The 23,975-nt window shown below is 35.4% G+C and overlaps 1 protein-coding gene and 1 long non-coding RNA gene across 2 annotated transcripts; one reads left to right on the plus strand and one right to left on the minus strand.

Moving 5' to 3' along the window:
* Positions 1-18,965: 18,965 nt before the first annotated feature.
* LOC133676634 (uncharacterized) lies at positions 18,966-19,943 on the minus strand. The gene is made up of 2 exons (XR_009835639.1): positions 19,855-19,943; positions 18,966-19,635 (listed from the first exon to the last, which is right to left on the minus strand). It is a non-coding gene; the product is annotated as an uncharacterized LOC133676634 (long non-coding RNA).
* A 438-nt stretch (positions 19,944-20,381) lies between these two features.
* Positions 20,382-23,760, plus strand: LOC133676630 (uncharacterized protein At5g41620-like). The gene is made up of 3 exons (XM_062098342.1): positions 20,382-20,837; positions 21,524-21,646; positions 21,976-23,760. The coding sequence occupies exons 1-3, from the start codon at positions 20,382-20,384 to the stop codon at positions 23,389-23,391; spliced, it is 1,995 nt and encodes a 664-aa protein (XP_061954326.1). The 3' UTR covers positions 23,392-23,760.
* Positions 23,761-23,975: the final 215 nt, after the last annotated feature.

The following is a 23,975-nucleotide window of genomic DNA, read 5'->3' on the forward strand; positions in this document are numbered from 1 at the left end:
AAGAAACTCGCAAGTGGTCTAATTGTTCCAGGCGACCTGCCCGATAGTGAAGAAGAAAACAAAGAATTTTTCAAGTGGTCTAATTGTTCTAGGTGACATGCCCGATGATAAACTGCGAGGAAACTCGGAAGTGGTCTAATTGTTCCAGGCGACCTGCCCGATAGAATGCGAAGAAACTCGCAAGTGGTCTAATTGTTCCAGGCGACTACCCAATAGTGAAATGCGAGGAAACTCGCAAGTGGTCTCATTGTTCCAGGCGACCTGCCCGATAGTGAAATACTTGAAAGTGATTTCAATATAGTTTTGTGAAATACATGAATGTGATTTCAGCAATGAGCTTCAGGGTTGATGAAAAACTTCTAAAGGAAGTCATACCTGTATGGTTGAGATCTGATTTGTAAATCGATCTCCGAGATGATGACATCTTCTCAAGAAAGTCTTATATCTATGGTTGAGATCTGATCTTCTGTAAATCGATCCCAAAAGATGATGAAAGCTTCTCAAGGAAGTCCTGTATGTACAGTTGGGATTTGATTTGTGGATCCCAAAAATAAGGAAAGCTTCCCAAGGAAGTACTGTATGTACAGTTGAGATTTGAGCTGTCGTTCAAAACGATGGTAGGAGTAAATTCCTTATAAATCACGCAGTATTTGGCAAAAGACATCATCAACTTCTTGCATTTTCAATACTCTCAAAGTTCTTAACTTTTGAAGCTTTAACCATGTCTTCCTCTTCTTCCAATGCTAACCCAAACCCTGTTCCTGCAGTAGAGCCTACAGTTTGGCGTACTACCTTTAAAGTGAATGGTCATCCAGTTACAATAGAGGATACTGTAATGGACAATGAAGATATTGTTGTAGCCATGGCTAGAGACATGATCCTACCTCGTGATGAAATAATGCTGGCAGTCAGGACCGATATTGAAACAGTGAATCAGTCACTTGCTCTTAGTATCAGAGCTACTACGTCTTTGGTGAACGTTGCAGAGTGTCTTCATGCCAGAAGACTTGAGTTGAATACTCAGGTTCTTGATCTCCATCATCAGATTGAGAATTTAACGAATAGACTCCGTGATGAGAGATGTCACAGAAACAACTTGGAGAGGAGAAACCAAGAGCTGAATACACGTGTTGACTTTTGGAGGAACTATGTTAACACACGACACCTCGAGTTCGAGGAAGAGATGGAGCGTATGCATAATCAATTTGAGGAATTTCGAGGCATGATTGATCATCAAGATGACAATATCCCTAATCTTCCTCGCACTGTTTAACATTTGTACTTGTAAACCCTTTTTCCATGAATAAAAATCCATCTTTCTTGTCTTCATTTATGAATTTTGCTTTTGTGGAATTGCCATGTTTGATGTGATTTAGAAGAATCTTCATTTCATCTGAATCTCGTTGGATCCCAATGGGAATTTTGTTTCGTGAAATATCTGCAAAACAAATATGCAATGCTCGTGAAGTTAGATGATATACAATGCATCTTACCTGTTTTTGAAACATAGGTCCCCCCTCTTTGATGCTTCATCGTCATAGGGTGGCTTTGTTTGCATTCCAAAGCCTTCTTTGTTCTTTCGACGCATTGGCTCATTCATGTGCTAGCCATCCGCTCAGTTGTAAATGCAGTGCTAATCTTGGGCTGTCTGCGATGATTACTACTCTCGCTGTTTATTAAGCTTGACAATGCCCCCAAGTGTAGTGTTGCTTGATTTATCATGAAGAAGCTTAACAAATCGTTCATCTCCTGGATTCTTTCAAGAATTGTTCTCTGATTGATTGTGCGCATCGTGCCAACACCCATCAAGATTGTCAATCAGTTATGGACCTCCAGTTGAAACATACCCTTCAAGTATATGCGGTCATCCACTTTCATGGAATTGTCATGTCATTCAGACCTGCATTTTATACTTTGCAGTAAAAAGCTCATCGTTGTATGCGCAGTTTCTTTCTCAATAAGTTTTTCTCAACTGATCTAACCAGATTGTGAAAAGAAGTGTCTCGGCCTCATCAATGATGTTGCTTTTATCACCCACACTCATATGGTGCAATGCGCATTTGAGCTTCAAATCAGATGGTCCCACGATCAGTCTAGGTAGGTGTGGTGCATCCCTCCAACATTCATTCAAAAGCAATCATGTGATAACATCTTTCAATAGTCATAGCCATATTGGAGACGATAAACTAAGATGAAGATATGAAGATGTCCTTCAGGTACATCTTTGCTCTCAATTGTTGTTGGGGTTTACTGGATCATAAATTGTTGTTGAACATCATTGCCCTCAATTGATCTGAATGTGCTCATTCACTGATTATCTTTCTTTGAACCATATTGTCCTCAGTTCATTGATTCATCATTTGATCATCTCTACCCCCTAGCTGATTTAAACACTATTTGTTTTCCTTCTCGGAGCTCCATTGTATTGCTCCCAAGAGTGTCGAGGAGAATTTCTGTCAGGAATTTGCAAACTTGGTCGATGTTTTTCATGTTTGAAAATCTTTCTTATTTTGGAATCAAATCTCACATTTCAAAGGTCATGGCTATTCAAGTCTGATTGTTGAAATGAAATCAGAGATATGTCAATTTTTGAAAGTATTTTTGGAAATCAAGCTTTATTGGTCAAAGATCCAACACACGCTATTCAATGTAGTCCTTTGATTGTCTTGTACTTTTGAGAGAGAGAAAATTGACTCGTTGTAAGATTAAAATGGCTTTTTCCATGGTTCTTTATATCCATTTTAAACTCTAATTTTGGGTATATCTTTTGATTGTCTGTGATGAGGTACCCGAGTCAAAACTTGAGGCTTTATCAAGAAAGATTGTTTCTTTTTCTTAGCAACAATTTTATCAGCATGCATAATAATCAGTAGCTTGATTCATGAAGTCACGACCTGTATGAAACAACTCTTTAATTTTTGAGATTGCCATTTATCGGTTCAGATTGCTTACTTGATTAAAAATGACTTTCTAAAGCACGTAATGTAGGCTATGGTTCATGGCTATGAAAGAAAGGAATTTCACAAGCTCAAAAGGTGTTTGATGGCTTCAAGAACCTAGGATCACCATCAATTACTCATCAATCTCTTTTCCTCACGTTGTCTTTGTAGAGACAGTGACATATAACCTTGTTAATCTCAAAAATCAAAATTTGTTTAACATAGGTCATAACGCAAATCCAACTTTCTTTGATGAATAGCCAATCTAATCTTTTGAAGATTGTAAAGGCTTTATCATAGACATACCAAAAGACATAACGCTCAATTTTTCATGTTAACTTTTGGCATTTGTTGTGTCTTTATCAATCTTTGGCTTTCTTCTTCTAGCCCTTTCTCAATCATTGGACTTTTGTTCTAAGCCTTCCCTTTATCCATCGACTCTAACATTGTCTTCTTTTTTTCTAGGAAAAGATTCTCATTGCCCCCCAGTCTGGGGTGTGATCTTAGTCAGGGTTTTTTATGAAAGAAATATTCTATCAGCTCAAAATGGGACTGCAAGGGATATATATTTCAAGAATTGTGAAAGGATGAAACAAAAATGGCCTTTTCTCATTTCAAGCAAGGTCGGTTAGAACCGATAAATTTTGACCCCATCCAATGTAATGGTTGAGACTTGTAAGAATCATAATTCACGAGTCCATAACTAATGAATCCACTACGTGTCATTATACATATTGCTAAAACGTAGCTACATGGTGTGTGGTTCAATTTCATGTGTGAGCTCAAAAGTTTCTTGGTCACCTCATGTCATTTCAACAAGCATCTAGTCATTCAAGCAAAATAATTTTAATCTTCAAGATTGACTAATCTTAAACGTATTTTGGAGCTTGATCAAAATATTTTGTCAAAATAACCTTTGAAAGAAACATCTCATGCTTTCATAACAACAAAGGGACAAAGAAAAGACATGTTTCGTTAAAAGATGAGATGTGATCCCAAAATAAAATGCAGAATGACAAAACTCATAACAAAAAAGATCGACAGTTTAACACTCTTCTTGGATAAGCTTTTCTGATGATATCTGTGTTTTGCCAAGCATTTCGATCACTTGTCATTCTGAGGATGTTGAGGTGACAATATGGCCGATGATGTCATTTTTCACAAACTCAACTTGATTCTTGAAATTCTTGCAACTGTTCAACTGAATGGCACAAAATCCCCCAATGATATTCAAATATCTTTTCTAGATTATACCACCTAGAAAACAATGGTTGTATGGGATTTGGCGGAGTCAGGGCAATAAGTCCAGAGTCTAACAGATGTTGGTAGACAAACTCGAGTGGTCGAGGTATGTCAATCTTAGCAAAGACATTTGAGCAATTGATGATACAGTAAGACCTGGTTGGACCACATAATTAAGGCTTCCCATCGTCAGAGTCATCCTTTGATTCATCTCTCATTATTGTTCTAGAATTCTTAGTAGAATCTTCAATCATTCCCCTCTTCCTAGCTTGTTCAATTCTTTCGACAATCCTCACAACCTCATATCAATCTTCTCATGTTGTTGTGGTTATTTGTGGATTGGTAGAAACTTTCCAACAGCCAGGTAATCTTGGTAGCGTATAGAAACATGCAGCACCACCACTGCCGACGTGTGGAATCATGCATTGTCTCAACTGGAAGAGAAAATGATTAATCTGAAACCCTTTTGTCTCCTCTTCGATTCCTTACTTGCAGTACAGCAAACAAACACCTATAGTGGGAATTCTGCTTTGTTAAAGTTTCAATGTCTGCTCTTGTTTTTCTTAGAGCAGCATCCGATATTGTTGGACCGGAATGGTGTTCACAATAGAGATGTCTGGAAAGAAGGCCAATGCACCAGGAACAGAAAGCTAGCAGCTATTATGTGCTCTTGGAATATGCGAAGGCTTTGAACGACTATTAGTGCAGTTGAATGAGAACAAGGGTTGTCATTAGTTGATGACTGAAGGCATTGCTGTCATTGTTCATGATGAAAAAGGAGAGGTGCAACTTCAATGGAACGTGGATAAGTAGTGTTCCCAGCAAGAGACTGTGCAAACGTTCCCTTTCCATTCTTGAAGCTCAACACTTATTCAAACAGATTTATGAGTTGAGCTACTTCACCTTTACTGCTCTCAACTTCCTTTTGATAACGAGCCTCTAGCTAACCCCTGTCTTGATTTTCCATCTTCATCAGTCCATTAGACCTCAGGTAGGGGAACGTATGTTTCAACCATGCGCATGCTTGATAAATGAATGAAATGCACAAATGGATGTAAAATGCCATATGTTTTATGCATGCTTGTTATTTGTTTCAAAGTTTCCTTATGACGAGGAATAGACCAGATCAGATTCTCTTAAGAAAGTTTTCACTGAGGACTCCAAACCTACAGGAACTTGAACCGATTTGGGGGAGAAATTTGATGCCATAAATCAGAATCAAAATAAACATTTCTCATAACAAAAAGATGATGAAATTGTCTTTTATTAATTGATATTAAAAGTACAACAAGTCAATATTTCCAAAACCTTGGACCGTCATATGCTGAGATCTCATTAATTCCATCTCTGATTAACCCAAAAAACTGATGGAATTCATTTCTGGTCATTGGCTCACCATCTGCTACTTGTTGGGCTAGGCCTCGTAATCCTAAAGCATAATTCTTGGCATCATATGCTTGTACATGATAGCGCATAGCTTCAGAAGCCCAACGTTCTGCTTCTCTTTCTGCATTTTCTTTTTCTGATGATAAGGTTTGCTCAACAGAAAGCAAATGGTCGACATGCTCGTCTAAATTGGCAATGACTAAATCTTGATTTTGATGTTGCTCTTGAAGTGATTCATTTTTCTCTTCCAATTTTAATACCATTTCCCCAGCTTTTAATGCTCTTCTAATCCATCTCTTCATGTTGACATCTTGCTTCCTTTTATCTTCTGATAAAAGTACATATTTTTCTTGTAATTGCTGGAACTGAAGTTGTTAATGTTGTAGCTGAGCTGACAAGTCATCCTTTTCTTGTTTTATGATAGCCAAAGTTTTTCTCTCGAGTGGCTAGATTAGATTCTAACTTTCTTTTTTTATCCCATAACTCTTCTACTTCAGCATTCAAACTTAGGTTATAAGATTCTTGTTGGGCGCGGACTTCTTCGTGTATATCTTCAGCAGACTGAATCAAAGACCTGGGTGGTCCTTCAAAAGGAGGAACTTTGTACCCTTTCCCTCTCTTCTTTTGCCATATTGGATATCCTTCAATTGTTTTTCCTTCTACTCTCTTAGCAGAAGTAACCCTACCAGGATGTTTCCATGCCTTCTTCACTGACTCCAATAATTTCTTCGAGGTCTTGAAATCTTCATAAAATGTTCCTAGTTTAGTAGTCCTTGGAATAAACTGCTCAAATCCAAACTGTCATAAGACCATGTTGGGACAGTAACTAATACAGCAGCGGGCTCCTATCAACGGGACCCATGGGTACTCACCACAGTATGCCAGATAAGATTTGAAATAAGAGTATCGACTTCTCTAATGAAATGGAGATTTACTTAGACTCAAGAACATTGATTCCCATGTGGTTCTTCCTACTTCATGCAAGTGTTTTTCAGCAAAATTCTCCAGTTGAGAATAAAGATGCCATGGGGTACCAACCAAACCTGAAATCTTCCCCTCAATCATATGACTCACAGTCCAGACAAACAACAACTGCAACCAACATCTTAAACGACCCCTTCCGACTTTTCTATAATAATTCAAGGATGAGAAAGTTTCTGCCAATATTGTTGTAGTCGAGTTAATTTTAAGGGTCACCACATTTTTAAATACATTGACAGCCTCAAAATCGATCATTCCCTTTGCAGATGGGAAAAGAACCAAACCATATATGCCTAGGGCCAAAATTCTCAATCGAATTTTATTGCTTTCATCGTGTAATCTCCTCTTGAATATGGCTTCTAGTTCATTCCAAAACCAACCCTGGCTATTCCCTCGTTCAATTGCATGTGATTTTGCTAGTTGACAGTCTGTCTGGGTAATCCAAGCAAAGTTAGAAAGTACATGCTCTATAGGTGTGTAAAAGTACACCTTTTCTGACTTGGGACAATTTAGCAGGGATTCATACTCCAATTTAGTAGGAGTCATATCCACAGTATCAAATGTGAAGCACCGATATTCTGGATCCCAAAACCCTATCATGGCCTGAAAACAAGCATGTTGGACCCTAGTTTTCAGTAAATGTGATAGATCCCCATATTGTTTCTGAAAAGTGATTTGATCATGAGAGGATAACTTTTCCCAGCAGTCTAGCAGTTGTCTTGTGCCAAGTGGTCTGTCATCTAATTTAACATGCGCTGGCAACTGAGACTCAAATTCTGATGGCAAACAATCCCCTTCATCATGTTGGCTCAATTCTGATCTGGTCAAAAATTCCTCAATAGTAATGGGTTTTTCCATCTCACACTTCCTGTAAGGATCAGTGGAGATTTAATGAGCATATGAAATGTATATGAACATGTATGTTCATGCATTAACATTTGTTTGTGTCCTAAAAGGTATATCCTACTTGATAGGATCTAGCTCATAAGGTTTGGCTCAGTTTAGTCTATCCTTAAATATATTTTTTGGTTCTTAGATTGCCCGAATTACTCGTGAAGTAATCGACCTCTTAACCTTATACAACATGAGTAGGGGAGAAAGACTCCACAGTACTAGTTGCATAGGGTGAGTTACAATCCAAGCAAAAGTTCAAATGAGCATCAGTGGACATAAGTCACACTTGCCACTTGAATCTCTCTTTTCTAACCTTAAACAGGACGAGCTCGGGTCCAGAGCTTTTATGGGTTCACAGTAAAGTGTGTGAAGACACAAATAAATAAACATGCATGCATGTGGCAATATGGAAAATGGAAAAGAATCACAGTAGATATTGTATAAAATAAATGCCCAAAAATAAATAGCGATAAGAAAGAGCAAATGAAAAGCAAACACAAGCAGTTGGCTCGTCCCTAAGTCCCTAGTGGAGTCGCCATTCTGTCGATACACGACGTCGGGCGACGGCTCCCACTTTTTTGCTTATTTTAACAAAAAGGGTTTTTTCTCAATTGGGGGAAATAAAGATTTTATTGGAGTCGCCATCTAGTAATTTGAGGGAACTAGAAATCCCAAATTAGACACTGGTCCCAGAGATTCGGGTACGGGGTTAGTTATGATTAAGGGAAGGTAGACACCACCCTTAAAACATCCTTTCAAAAGAAAGGTTACTCTTATTTGTGTGTTTTTTATTTGATTCAAATGCGATTATATTTTGGGCTTATTTGTAAATTTTTTATGATTAACATCGGTCCCTAAAAATAGGAGACACGTTAAAAATGACATCAGTCCCTAAAAATTAGGAGACTCGTCTAAAATATTAACGTTTATCCCTAAAAAGGAGAGTTACGTCTAGGTTACCAAAAGAAATAATGGATATAATCCATTATATTTTGGGTTTATTGGTAATTTGTTTTTTTTTTAAATGGTTAACGTCGGTCCCTAAAAATAGGAGACGCGTTAAAAATGACATCAGTCCCTAAAAATTAGGAGACTTGTCTAAAATATGACGTTTCAACCCTAAAAAGAAGAGTTACGTCTGGGTTACCAAAAGAAATAATGGACATAATCCATATTTGATATTTATATTTTTGACATCGGTCCTTTTTTAAAAAAAAGAGACGTGTCGACTTTGGTTTTTGTATTTTTTTACAACATGCAAGAAAATTTACAAGCATTTATATATAAAAAAATATCAAAAATACCAGTAGAAACCCAAAAAATTACCTGAGTGCCACTGTATAGGTAAAATACTGAAATACCCTCAAAGTTCTCCGAAAATTACAAAAATGCCATTGGCGGCTCGTGTGGCACACGCGCAGCTACTGTTGGCGGCGGGGAGATTTTTCGGCGAGATTTCTGGCCAACCGATGGTCGATCCTGGTAGATCTGATGTCGAGGATTCTGATAGTGGTGGTCTTGACGGTCGTTGATGGCTGATGAGTGAGAATCGCGGCCCTTTTCCGGCCAAATGGAGCGGCGAAAACGCTGGAAAAGGCCGGTGTTTTGCTTTTTAGGAGGTTGGCGACCTTTATGTGGTGGTTTGGAGGCTTGAGACGGCCGAAGATGGGAGATCGGGGGAGAGAGAGAGAGTCGCCGGCAAGAGGAGAGAGAAGCTCTGGGTTATGCTACGGTGTGAACGCTAGCACGGTACACCGGTGCAGCTGAAGCCTGTGATCCGTTGGATCTCTGATGAAAATATCATGCGGCTGTGATTGGCTTGATCTGCAGGTTGAACGGACAGTCCGGATGAACATATGGTTGATCTGGTGTGATGCGGTGCACCTAAATCTCGGTATACCAGGTGACGTGGCGCAACGGGATCAAAGCTTAGATTATTTCAAGGGCTGAGATGTGTTTGGGTTTTAATCTAGTGTGGTAAGCCATATTGTATCCTATTAAATCAATGGTTTAGATCTAAACACTATTAGATCTAACGGTTAGGATATATTTGGTATTTTCCATATTGTTTTTTTTTTTAAATCAATATCCTACTCTCGTGAAGAAATATTGTTTCTTTTTCTTCCGTCTTTCGTCCTCCCCCTCTCTGGCGTACTGTGGCTATTTATAGCCAATGACAGGGGACATACAAATCTCAAATTTCCACAAATCTTATTTTTTTATCACCGTTTGCTTTCGGCGCAACTGCCAGTTTGAAAAAAAATTTTATTTTATTTTATTTTTTTATTATGTATAATAATATATATTTATATAGGTAAAATTAAAAACTCAAATCAGTATTAGAAAAGGCCCGACTCAACCGCCAAAAATCAATTTTAATTACCGAAAATTATGTTGAAACATAAAAAATCTTTCAATGGATATAAAACCGGTGGACCGGGTTTTGACAAAAAAAAATAACAGTTTTGACCCAAAACGACATGAAACTCATTTTTTATCCTGGTCGTCATAGTTTGACCCGTATTGACCTGGTGAACTCGGTTTTGGTCAAAAATGACGGTTTTGACCCGAAACGGCCCGAAACTCATTTTTATCCTGGTCGACATGGTTTGACCCGTATTGACCCGGTGGACTTAGTTTTGGTCAAAAATGACGGTTTTGACTCGAAACGGCCCGAAACTCATTTTTTACCCTGGTCGACATGGTTTGACCCGTATTGACCTGGTGAACTTGGTTTTGACCAAAAATAACGGTTTTGACCCGAAACTCATTTTTTACCCTGGTCGACATGGTTTGACCCGTATTGACCTGGTGGACTCAGTTTTGATGGAAAGATGCGGTTGACTCGAGAAAAATATATTTTTGAATTTTCCTTTTTCTTAATTTTTTTGGATTTTTATAAATAATAATAGAAATAAAATAACATTTGAGAAAATCTTGGTGGATCCAAAATTGGGTTACAACAGTATATACTACTAATAACACAAAATCTTTGATTTTGGCCTACAATTTGTAAGAACACAATTACTTGCTCCCTAATAGACACATTTTGAGTAGATCGTAATAGGTCATGACTTGTGAGAACATCACACAATCTATATAAGACAACAGATTTCATATGAATTTGTATAACGCAATGTCTATCACATTGATTCAAAATGCTGTCAATATAGAATTCTCGTTGAGCAATTGCATTTATACATGGTTCTCTTGGTTTATAAATTCTATTTCTTTCTTGTTCAATAATAGCTACCCTTGTAGCTATCACAGTTACAGCTGCTCTCATACATGCTGCATGAATTATCTTACTATCCATATCATGAAAGTGAAGTTTTCTGATAACAAAACCTAAAAATTTGAGGAAATAAATATTAAAAAATGCATATAAAATACTTCCACAATCAATACAATAAATTATGTTGAAAGAAGCTGACAATATATAATAATTATGGCAATGATATTTGATTACCTAAACAAACAAGGTCTTAAAATATATTATTTAAGACCATAAAAGTAAATTTCTCAATGATAAAATCGTTTTCATAATTATACAATTCATAAGTTTACAACGATCAATAAACAACGATCAATAAACATTGCGCAATGAAATCCATATAATTATCGGTATAGTCCCACAAATTTATTCATATATAAGAAATATAATCAAACAATAATCATATATTAATCAAAGCAAACTAAAACACAAATTTATATTTATTGTTTTGTTATAATTCCCCTTATTAATGTAACATGTATTTAAACATCCTACTTCACACGGTAATAGTGTAATTATTCACAATGATAATATGACCATATGTAATTCCCCTTATTAACTCTCGCACAAACACATGGAAAAAAATGGGAGCTCACATTCTCTGGTTAAAACTCTCATCATCTCTTGCATTTCCCTTACAAACATGCAGCCTGCCCCGTGTTTTGCAGGTGCTCACGAGACTGAATTCAATGGCTACCTTCAACGGCTCAATCTACAAAGTCCAGCAATCAGCTATGAAAAGACCCGTAATCCTTCAAAGCTTCCTTCCCCTGACTTCACAAGTATCAAATTAATCTTATAATTCCATTCCCCTCTCCCATTCCCCCTCCCTCTCGGTCGATTCCCCTCTTCCATTCCCCTGTTCCCTGCTCCTTCTCCCTCTTGGTCGATTGCCCTCTCCCATTCCCCTGTTCCCTCTCCCTCTCGGTCGATTCCCCCTGTTCCCTCTCCCTCTCGGTCGATTCCCCTCTCCCATTCCCCTGTTCCCTGTTCCCTCTTTCTCTCGGTCGATTCCCCCTGTTTCCTTTCCCTCTCAGTTTCTCTCATGCCCCTGTTCCCTGTTGATTTCCTCGTGTTCCCTCTCTGTTTCTCTCGCCATTTATGCACAAAGAAGCAAATATTGAAGACAAAGAAGCAGGACAAAGATTCAAGGGACAACAGGGCTCCTCTTTCCCAGTTCTCCTCCCTCTCCCCCCTGGCTACTGTTCAAAAACAAAGAGAGCAAGGGTTGATTTTTCAACGCTTCCACCCGGGATATGGTGGCTGGATCCGGGGATGGGGTAATAGGGAGGGGCTGCTTTTTGCTGGGGAAGATTGATTAACACAGTTTGGGGATTTTTGGCATGCCTTGAATTGGTTTGTTGGGTTAGAATAAAACTGCCGAATGTGAGTGTTTTTGAAGAAAACTGTCATGGAAATTGTGTTTTTTGTGGCTTTGCTTAATGAATTTTAGCTGTGTTATGGAAATGTTAAGGAAAACATATGATAGGTAACAGATTTATAGAAATGAAATGCCATAATTTTTACAGATCTACGAAGAAGATAAGAACATATAAAGGAAATAGAGGGAAAAAAATACCTGAAATTGTGCAAGCGAAATGCTTCAATTGTCCAGAGAATGCTTCTGTAATTGTTCCTGCTTCCAATCGTTTTTTACGAGAGAGAGATAGTGATTTGTGAAAATAGGTGTATTGAAAAAAAGGAAAGTGTTTTCCTTTCTTTATCAGGAGGAAAACACTTTTCTTTGATAAAACGGTGTTTTTTTATTGATTGGAATTAAGTTTTCATTGACTACTTTTCCGTAATATTGCCAAACATGGGAAAGTAAGGAAAATGAACAAACAAGGTGTATCATGTGTATCTTTTTGAATGATATGATATAAGAATTTTGATAATTAAATAGTTATAAATTTAAATTTTATTATTTTTATTTATTTAATAAAAATTAAACACAAGATAATATAAATTTATATAAATTTCAAGTTCAAAGGTTTTTACTTAAATGATTATATTAGAAAATAATATAAATAATATCTTAGAATCTTATCTGACAGTTTAAATTTTTGAGTTAAATTAATTTTTTAGATTGTTTAGTCATTTACCCAGAGTGAAATTGATTTTTAAAGCTGGAATTAATTTTGATAATTAATTTTTTTCTCTTTTTTAATGAATATTGGAATACAGCACATATAACCGTAAACAATATTTCCATATTTACACCGTTAACTGTATATAAATCAATCAACTAATCTATTTTTAATATGCAGTAATTTAAACAAAAAAAAGTAGTTTCAATAATTAATTTGATAAGAGAATGGTTACTGGAATTTAAAAGAAAAAATTATTTTTTTGATAAGATGATATTCTCAATCAACTTATATTTCAATGGAGATTTGTTTTTAAGATAATTTTTAAAAATACATCCTTATAGGGGTGTTTAGGAAGTGATAGTTATTATTTTTTAAAGTGTTTTTTATTTGAAAATATATTAAAATAATAATTTTTTAAAAAAAATTTATTTTTAATATTAATATATCAAAACCATTTAAAAAAAAATTAAATTTATAAAACTTCAATTGCACCGCTGTCCGAAACGGGCATTAAATCAAAGAAACGAGGAAGCAAACCTTCTTGTTCATATTACCAATCTCTAAGAGTTATGTATTGAAAACTAAACTATATATATATATATATATATATATATGTCAAATAATTTGTGAGCATTAATTATAATTAATCTTACTGAATTGCATCAATGATGAGTACCCCTTTAACCGGATAAGCAGGAATGGGACTTAAAAAATTTGAAGGAGTTGGATAATCTGTAATATATATATTTTTTAAAATCCCTGTATTATTATTAGACCTTAATTAGATCGAGCTGGTCAGGTAGCCATCAAATAATAAAGCGCGCTAATGTAGTTCCTGCAACGAAGAAGACACCAACTATGTAATTAAAGGAATTGATTAATTTTTGATAGGTTGCAATGATTAAGTTTATGGTTCTTACTTGCATATTTTAAATGACTTTCGAAGTATATATTTCGAGGCCTCCAGGTTGGCTTGCAGTGTCTTCATTCTCCTGCCATGATCCTTTGATCACCTCGTAACAGTCTCCCTCTCACCCTGAATTCGTCTCCCCATGCAGCCATTAAAATATTCATTGCTCCGAATCTATACGTCCTCTAGCAGGTTTTTAATAATATTTAATTATGATCACAATATTAATATATATCGTCTAGTTACCATTATAAATTCTTAAGGTTTGTTAAGATTGGGCCATATAAATACTTTTGACTGCTTTGCAGATTATGACATGACCTTAGCTTAAATCTCATCATGGTGATATCTTGGTGTCTTTCAGCAAGGAGAAGAAGGGGTCAGTTTTAAAATTAATGAATAACTGAGATAAAAAGAGAGAGGGGGGGACCCTAGAGTCTTGAGTGATGATATTGTTGAAGCTGTATGGTGTGATGTTATGTTCTCAAAGTTGAGGATTGGTGAAGAAGATGCCAGGCTCCAATGGTGACCTGCGGATATTTCAATCTGAACCATGCTGCCAGCACTGCAAAAACCCAGAAAAAAGTTTATTTTTTTAATTATGAGTGATGATACATGAAAAAACTATATAAAACATATACACTCTTAACTCATCAAGTATTTGAGTGAAGAACTTTTCTTTGTAGAGCTCATTTGGAGTAGAGGGAGATCGAGAGCTTCTCTGGTTGAGTGAATTTAGAAGGGAATCCCGCTATGGGCTTGGCAAACGGGATACCGAAGAACAGTACTAAAGAGAGGAGAGGAAATAATAGAGCTAAGAACCCAACAGCCATTTTATATATGGTTTGTGTCTAGCTGTAGAGCGAGAAGACATTAAACCTGGATTTTCAACTTCGATAAATGCAAGAAACAAAGAGGGGGATCTTAAGAATCTACAACTTGAATAGAATACGCCATGGAGCTACAGGTTGATTGTGTTGGCGCGCTAACATGTTGAGAACCATCTTGTTGGACTATTTACAAGGGGACTGAAAATGATGTAACATTTTAAATAGATTTTAAGATTGTTGTTTCTCTTTACTATAACGATCTGATTTCTACAATAAATAAAACATGTATATAAATCAATAATTGAAAAAATAAGTAACTTTCAATATTTGTTAATATAAAATAGACTTGAAGAAGTAAAAACAATAAATAAAACATGTATATAAATCAATAATTGAAAAAATAAGTAACTTTCAATATTTGTTAATATAAAATAGACTTGAAGAAGTAAAAACAATTTATTGTTTGTTCTCTTGTGCTAAGAGTGTGATTACAATATTGTTTCTAGACTTAATCTTTTATTCTTGTCAGCTCAACTAAGAATAAACGTCAAACCAAAATTTATTTGTTACTTTATATATAAATTTTCACTAAAATAATATAAAAAAGAAGAATATTAGAAAGACCAGAAGCTTTTTCCATTATCAAAACCATGTCAAAATTGTCTCTTTTTATAAGCAAATAGCTAATTAATTTTAACAGAATTTTTAAAATAAAAAGATACAACTTTCTAGATTAAAAGGATATAACTCTATTTTAAGTTGGGTTTTAATAGATACAACTTTTCATTCATACTCTAATAATCCCTCATATGAATGCAAATTATCTTATCTAAATAAAATACAAAGTAAACAAAAAAAATAGAGAGTAACAATGAAAAGTCACTGCATTGGACAAGGTAGCTTCTGGTCTTGAACCTTCCCTTGTAAAAACTATCATATTTATTTGGCTAACTAATGAATGTGATATCTTGGGTTGTTCAGCTTTTTGTGTGAAACTACACTATAGATACCACATAGTTTATTTTTTTATAATTTTGGTTATCACGGTTGTGTTTATTTTAGCCCCAAACACATCATAGTTTCAGTGAGTGTTTAAAAGAATTTAGCCTTTTAATTTTCATAGAGATAGCCTCATTTCATACTCACATAGGTGATTATTATAAAAAATATCCTACAATATCCCATTTAAATTTCTCAAGCTATAAGAATCATTAAAAACTTAGTTTATCCTGCAGGTAGCACTTTTTATTATAAAAATAGATAAAAGTGCTACTACTAAATTGACACATGATTTGGTTGTTCTGTTGAACTTATGTTTTGAGATCTCTAATAACATGATTGAGTTGCTTTTATGATAATTCTTTAAATATAGGCTTTAATCTCATTCCTTTTAATGATTTATCAATTTGTTTTTTTATAAAGCATTTTATTACCGTATTTATGATATTATCATTTATATAGTCGATAGAGAGAATTTTATTTGAGAATAACTATTTTATAGTATTTCATCTTTGATAAAACATTAAAATAACCATTACTGAATCTACACGTACTCTAATAGATTTTTAATAATCTTTAATTATGATCACAATATTAATGTCGTCTAGCTACTATTATAAGGTTTGTTAAGAATGGACCATAGTAATACTTTCAGCTGTTTTGTAGATTATGACATAACCTTAACTTAAATCTCACGATGATATCTAATTGTCTTTCAAGAAGGAGAAGAACGGATCAAATTATAGCTTCTAAGGAAGCTTTTAAATTATCTCGATTCTCGACATCCCCTTTATTCATCGACAGTGCTCTAAAAAATAAATATTTATTTTGGTGTCGAAAACTTTTTTTTCTCTTTTTTTTTTTATGTTCTCTTTAGTTTTTTTTTTGTCTAACCCTCTAAATTTACAAAGAAACTTTTCAATTTGTTTTTTCTTTTGGATTTGATTCTTATATTTTTTTATTACTATTTGTTTTTATTTGAAATATTTTATCAAATTAGGATTTTTCTTCAATTTTAACCTCTTTTAATTTTTTTTCTATCAAATTTGATCCCTATTTTTTTGATTTCTATTTGTTTTATTGGAGATAATTATTAAAATTGATTTTTTTTTTACAATTTCATCCTCCTTTAGTTTTTTTATTGCTATTTTTTTTACTTTAACAAATTTTTTAAATCGATATTTTTTTTAGTTTCATCTTTCAATATTAAAATTGGTTGGGAATTGATCTTCGTACTTAAGCCCGGGTCTCGGATTTCACGGGTTCCAAGTTTAGGAGATTAACTTACGTTTAGGAGACTAGCTCGGGTTTACTTTTTTTTTAATTTCATCCTTCAATATTTATTTAATTGGAAATGGAGCTCCGCTATTTTTTTTATTTGATTTCTATAGGATTTTCACTAATTTTAAAATTGACATGGATTATCTTGGTTTTTTTAAATTTGCCTTTCTTTGTTAAATTTTGCTTTTTGAAAAGAGATTTTGTTTCTGAATTTAATTAATTTATTAAATATAAACATGAGATGCTAACTTCATGATATTTTGTTTGGTTTGCTATCTAGATCCTTGCTCTTACAATGCGTGTGACTTCTTTTAGTGTCGTCATGCAACCTTTTCATAATGACAGTGTCTATGGCGGAGTGATAAAGAGTCTTAAATGGACTTTTTTTCTTCTCCACTCATGTATGATATCAGCAGCTTATTTTTTTGTAGTTAATTATTGTTGATTTTTTTTTCTGCTTTATTAACTGTTGATATCTTTTTTTAACCGATCTTATTAAACTTACTCAAGTTAATGACTCGAGTTTCATTTTTTTCTTCTTCTTTAAAAACACTGACGCCTCCTGAATATTTTTTTTAAGTTAGAAAAAACTTGACCCAGCCTGCAGTGTAACACAAGCCCCCTATCTAGTTATCTTCTGTGCTAAAAGAATTAGAGTAAAACCAACTTCCTACACTTTTAAAATGAAGATTGAAGGAGCTATTTTTTTTAATCTAAATTCTATCTTTCATTTTTTCTGACTAAATCAATATTTCATTGATTTTAAATTGATCTTCATAATTTATTTCAGATTGTTTTCTATGAGATTATAATAGTATCAAACAAACATAACAATATTTGGTTAGTTCTCAATTTTACGAGTATATATTCTATTATCATGTCATTAAGTAAAAAAATATAAAAAAAAACAAAGTTGTTAAACCTGGTCGAGTCCATCACGGGTTTGACAAATTAAGTTGTGAAGCATGAATCGATCTAATACATCACTATTTCAATATATATAAAAAGATATTGTCTTGATTTTTCTTAAAGTCAAACCATGTTTTTTTTATCAATCATCTGGGTTGCTTTAGAACCTGTTAAGTCGATATGATCATATATGGACAATTCTCATATAGAGATAACTTTCACATAGGTTAATTATAAATTTAGGTTAGGCAAAGAGTCAAGTCGAAAGATTTTCAGGGTGACCCGTTGGGTCGCGCCCCTTTTCTTTTCCTTTTTAAATATCATCTTCCAATTTTTTTCTTTTAATTGAATCCTTTTATGTATTTCTTTTTAATTTTATCATTAAATATTTAGTTGATTTTAAATTAATCTTTATAATTTATTTATTTTTTCTTTTTATGAGTTAGAGTAGTTTTAAAATAAACATCCGAATATCTGATTGATACTTGATTTTTGCGAATATGTATTTTTGTAATCAAATTATTAAGTGAATGTATATATATATATATAAAAGATGCTAGTGGAGTCCATGATATGAGTTGTTAGTTTGGAGAGTTAAGTTATGAAATTTGAATCAATTCAATATATCATTATCTCAATATTAAAATAAATATATTTTAATTTTTTTAAAACAAAAAATATTTTTCATTAATAATTCAAGATAATTATAAACTCGAACTAAATAAAAAATCAAGCTAGAAAATTTGAAGATTAACACGCTGTTTCAAATCCGAAAATTGTGCCAAATAATTTCTTGAGGCTTAAAGATAGTTATCTAAATTCAACCGCTTGAAGTTATTGAAACAAAAGGGTATTTGATTTCAGCTATAAGAAAAAGAAAGAAAAACCATTTTTTCTCCATTTTGTTGAATGCCGTGGTCTCCTTTTCCCGATCTAGCGATCTCTATCGCACTTCATATCAAAGGGGCCCAAAGCTTCATGCCCACCCCGAACCAGAACTCCACGATAATTTATTTACAAAAATATTCTAAGTTGCCAAATGAGACAATTCCCGAACAGATGACAACAAATGCCAAATTCAGAACACAATTTAAATAATTACAAGTTAAATTGTGTATTTTGAAAACATTAGTCCATCTAATTTTAAAATCATAATTCATTCATGATACATTCATCAAATTTGAATCATAAGTGCATGAAAAAGAAATGCCAAGAATCTAACCACCAAGATCCGATATATGCACGTATAAATCTGTAACATGGTTACACGAATTCTTATTCGAAAACACACTTATGCCACAACTGTTTCTAGGAGTGCTGACGGGCGGTGGAGATCTCTTCTCTGGGCTTGTAGACGGCGTTCAGTATAATGCTGTCATTAAGGTGAGTTTATGTTGGATGGCAGAAAAGTGGCGAAGACGGTTGTTCCTCTGAAAATGGTTGTTTTGTATGGTGTTAGATTGGCAGTGAACACAGGCTATATGAATCAAAATGTTCGATGGTGTGATCTATGCTCTTAAGAACCCTATTATATGACTCGATGTGTTTGGAGATGTTGCTGAAATTAAATATTCTTGACAGGTGCGCTCGTTTTAGTTCTTAACTCTCTAACACTCCCCTGAATGTTTGTACCATGGTCTAATCATACCGACAAGCAGCCATAGCTATGAGAAAATCAGGATTATGATATGTATCCAATCTCCATTTCTTGTCTTATCGCTTCTGATGTAAGTTTTATTGGTGCAGTAAGGAAAAGCTCATTGCCTCGAAGACGGATAATCTAATCAACAAAGGATCAAGATTATAAACAAACATGGGATTGGATATGGAACAAGAGAAACAAAGATAATAATTTCTAACAATACAAGGACGAAGTTACAATGGGTCCATATAGTTTCTCCTTCTCTGTCACTTTTTTTTTTTTTTTTTTTTTTTTTTTTTTTTTTTTTTTTTTTTTTCGTGGGTGTCCGGGCCAGCTTGCGCGCACCTCGACTAATCCCACGGGCCCTGAAGTTAACGACCATGTAAGCCTCCAGTGGCCATCATATGAGCAGCCATAGGGTTTGAACCTGAGACCTAAGAGGGAGCAAACCCCTTAGTCCCAAGCTCTTACCACTACCTTCTCTGTCACTTTACACCACCACAAGGGTACTTGGTATGCTGTCTGTATCGATCAAAAATCTCAAAAGTACACAAGCAAGGAGTAGTAATAGTGCAAGTCATCAAGACAAAAAAGAAAAAGAAAGCTCTCTCTTTTTTCCTCCTCAAAGCTCTCTCTCACTTCCTCTCATTCTTTCCCATTTCCCAATTCAAATCTCTCTCAAAACTACAGTATACTAGATCATCATCTATCTCTCTCTCTCTGTTCATTTTTCACCCTTTCAAAAACTCTTGATTCATTCAATTTCAAATCTTTATCATTATCACTAGGCAATCCAAAGACCAATGAACCAGAACGGCATTTCGTTGCTTAATTCTACCTTTTTTTAGCTCCCTTGTAAAGAGCCCAAGTTCAAAATCTTGAACTTTTTAAGCTACCAATCACCTAATGAAGAGTAAAGCTCTTTACTTCTATTGACTCTTCAAATATTTTTCTTCCTGTTATTGCAAATTGGTGAGTGAGATCTATAAGGGGAGCATTTGATAATGCTAAGGCAAAAAGGAAGTGCCACAATGGAGGAATTGCTGCCTGGCAAGATAAGAAAAAGAGGGTGTTCCTCGTCAGCATCATCATCCTCATCAATAATTCAAAACTACAGATTCAAGAGAGCAATTTTGGTAGGAAAGAGGGGTGGATCCAGTACACCAGTGCCCACATGGAAGCTGATGGGGAAGAGGACCCCATCATCTACACTGAGGGCCATGGAGTCCTCACCAAAGTCAATAAATGGAAAGGGAAAGCAGCAGCATGCACCAGTGTCAGCGAGGAAGCTGGCTGCTACCCTTTGGGAGATGAATGAGATGCCGTCGCCAAAAATGAAGGAGGAAATGGTGGAGGAGAGGAGGTTGAGGAAAGAGGGTAGAGGTAGAGAGAGGAGGTCGGTGCATTCAGGTTCTTTGCCTCCCCATTTGTCTGATCCCTCTCATAGTCCTGTTTCTGAGGTGAGTTTTTGTTTGATTATGCGTTGTTATTGATTGATTTTTTCATGTTTTGTTGATGGGATGTTAGTCAAAAGTTTTATTCTTGGTTTCTTATATATGTTGCTTTTGATTAAGCAGAATGATGTGGAAGAAGGAAAAAAAGGAAAAATGGATTTGTTTGGGGTTTTTTTTAAGAATTTGTTTAAGTGGAATTTGATTGTTAGGTAAGAAAAGTGGGGAATTTGAAAAGGTTTGAGCCTTGGAATCTTAAGCCATGTGTTAGTTTGGTTTCTATAAGGTGAGTGGTGATTATATTAGGTTTGGTATTGTGGGTCTCTCTAATTAATGTAAAGCTTTATGTTTGGTCTTGGCTGATTGTATTTCTTAATATAACAATGATTGAATCTTCTTTGTTTGAAAAGTTAGTTGTTTATATTGGTTGTGGATGAACATAAGAATTTTAGTAGAATACTGATGGTGTTTTGCAGTGTATCATTTGTTTTTTCTATTTTGGCTTTCTCAAATTGAAATCTTGCATTGCTTTTGAATTGTGGCTTTATAATTTCAAACGTAATTCAATAACATCTAAATATAGAGCAAACAACTGGAACTGATATGGAGATTTGAAGGCCTTGAAGCTGCTGCCTCTATATCCAAGCTAGTTTTGCTTAAATGTGGTGCTGTTGTTTGAAATCATCGTTTTGCAGAGGATTGATCGATCTGGAACTGGCAGTCGCCATAGAAGAACATCATCGATTTCTCAGAGGCTTAGGCTTATGGACCAGAGCATTGGAGCATTTGATTCTGTTAGCAATGCCAGTTTAATGGAGGTACGCCCAATTAATAATGCCAGTCCTTTAGAGATGTTATAATGTGTCTTGGAAAGCAAGAGTGTATGCTTTTACTGTTTTTTTGGGTCAGGAATTATACTTTCCAGTAGTTTGAATTGGAATCTTGTTATGTAATTTTCCATGTTGGGCATGTAATCTAATATCCTGCAAATAGATGATGAGTTGTATCTCTTACTTTTCTTTTTTAAACAAAACTTGAGATTGTTAATTTATCACTAGTCTTCCCATGCATTGTTCAGTTTTGAATGTTACTTGTATTAAAACACAACAGCAAGGAAATTGCAGTTACCATTTCTCTTATGATGCAGATTGAGACTAGATCTCGAGCCCAAACTCCTAGTGGATCTACTGTTGGAGTCAGACCTCGTCTGAAGGATGTTAGTAATGCTCTGACTACATCAAAGGAACTGCTTAAAATTATCAACCGTGTATGGGGCAATGAAGATAGGCCCTCATCAAGCATGTCTCTGATCTCCGCCTTACATGCTGAGCTTGAGAGGGCTCGTTTGCAGGTCAACCACCTTATCCAAGAACAGCGCTCTGACCAGAATGAGATAAACTATCTAATGAAGTGCTTTGCTGAAGAAAAGGCAGCGTGGAAAAACAAGGAGCAGAAGGTGGTTGAAGCTGCTATTGAGTCCATTGCAGGAGAACTCGATGTAGAGAAGAAGCTGAGGAGACGGTTTGAGAGCTTGAACAAGAAGCTTGGGAAGGAACTGGCTGAGACTAAGGCATCTCTATTGAAGGCAGTGAAAGAACTTGAAAGTGAGAAGAGAGCAAGAGCTGTAATGGAGCAAGTATGTGATGAACTAGCCAGGGATTTTGGTGATGATAAAGCTGAAGTTGAAGAACTGAAGAGGGAATCTGCAAAACTTTGTGAAGAAGTTGAAAAGGAAAGGGAGATGATGCAGTTAGCTGACGTGTTGCGTGAGGAGAGAGTCCACATGAAACTTTCAGAAGCTAAATATCAGCTTGAGGAGAAAAATGCAGCTGTTGATAAACTTCGGAATCAGCTTGAAGCTTTTCTTGGAACCAAAAGAAATAAAGAAAAAGGGCGCTGTTCTAGTCATATAAATGATGAAGAGATAGCTGCTTGCTTGAGTAAAAATCGTTTTGTTTCCCATCGGAATGAAGTAAATGAGGAGGATGGAGAAGTAGATGATAGGGTAGTATGCGAAGAAGGCTCTGCCGAAAGTGATCTTCATTCTATAGAATTGAATATGGATAACAATAACAAAAGCTACAAGTGGACTTATCCTTCTGGAACACCTCGTGATTTGAGAAAGGCAGCAATGGATGAAGAAGACATCAAAGGGAGGAATTCTACCTCTAGCAAATTGCCCCGGAGAAGCAGTTCTCTGCAAAGAAGTGTGTCAGATGGAGTGGAATGGGGCATCCAAAATGAGAGGGTCCCGTTTCCAGGAGACGGGATAGATTGGGGGAGGTTTTCTGAACTGGAGAGGCAAGGGCAAGGAAAAGGTTATGGAGATGAAATGCATGGACATCAATCAATGAAGGGTCTTAGGGACTACTTGTTGTCTGTTTCTAGGTTCGATTCTCCAAGAAGGTATCCTAGTCCCATGCGACAAGTAGGGCAGCTGCGGTCCTCACGAGAGCCCAATCTAGCTCAAGAGAGACCTCCTGTGATACCAGGAAATGTTTCGAAGTCAAGGCTATCAGATGCCAAAGCTGAAGGCGTGAATTTAAGAAAATCCAAATGGTGAGCTATGCAGAGTAGTTTTCAGGCAAGGCTGGTTAGATACCTGATGCAAGAAGAATATTATAGTGAGAATTAATCCCCGGCTTGCCGTTCTAGAATCACTGAAGTTGCAGCAATCGCTGCTCAACATTCACTGAACTGGTGTCAATTTTTAAGAATGCTTGTGCCTATAGAGTTCTTTTAGAAAAAAAATGATGGTTGTCATTCGGCCAAGTGACTCGTACAAAAACTTCTGGCATAACTTACCTCGACATGCCAGAAGCATCAAATATAGTTGCTGATATGTAACCTTTGTTTTCTTTTTCTCCTCGGCAGCTTCTTTACCTGCCTTGACCATTTCTGAAATTACACCAGCCTCTCATGTTATTAAGAATTTGCATAGCCCTAAATACACTTTCTTGCGAGGAACTTTGGAAGAGATCGGCATGGAATTTGTATGGCGTCAGCTTAAATTATGATGCATGTACGTGATCACTTTGCACCTGCTAAAGCATGAATTTACTTTATTTTGCGTCAAATCAGAGCCAAGAGCGGTGAGTTCTGTTAAATTTTGAGGCAGAAAGTAGCCAGGTAATCATGAAGTTCGGT

The sequence above is a fragment of the Populus nigra genome, chromosome 17, assembly GCF_951802175.1.
Source record: "Populus nigra chromosome 17, ddPopNigr1.1, whole genome shotgun sequence".
Taxonomy (NCBI): Eukaryota; Viridiplantae; Streptophyta; class Magnoliopsida; order Malpighiales; family Salicaceae; genus Populus; species Populus nigra.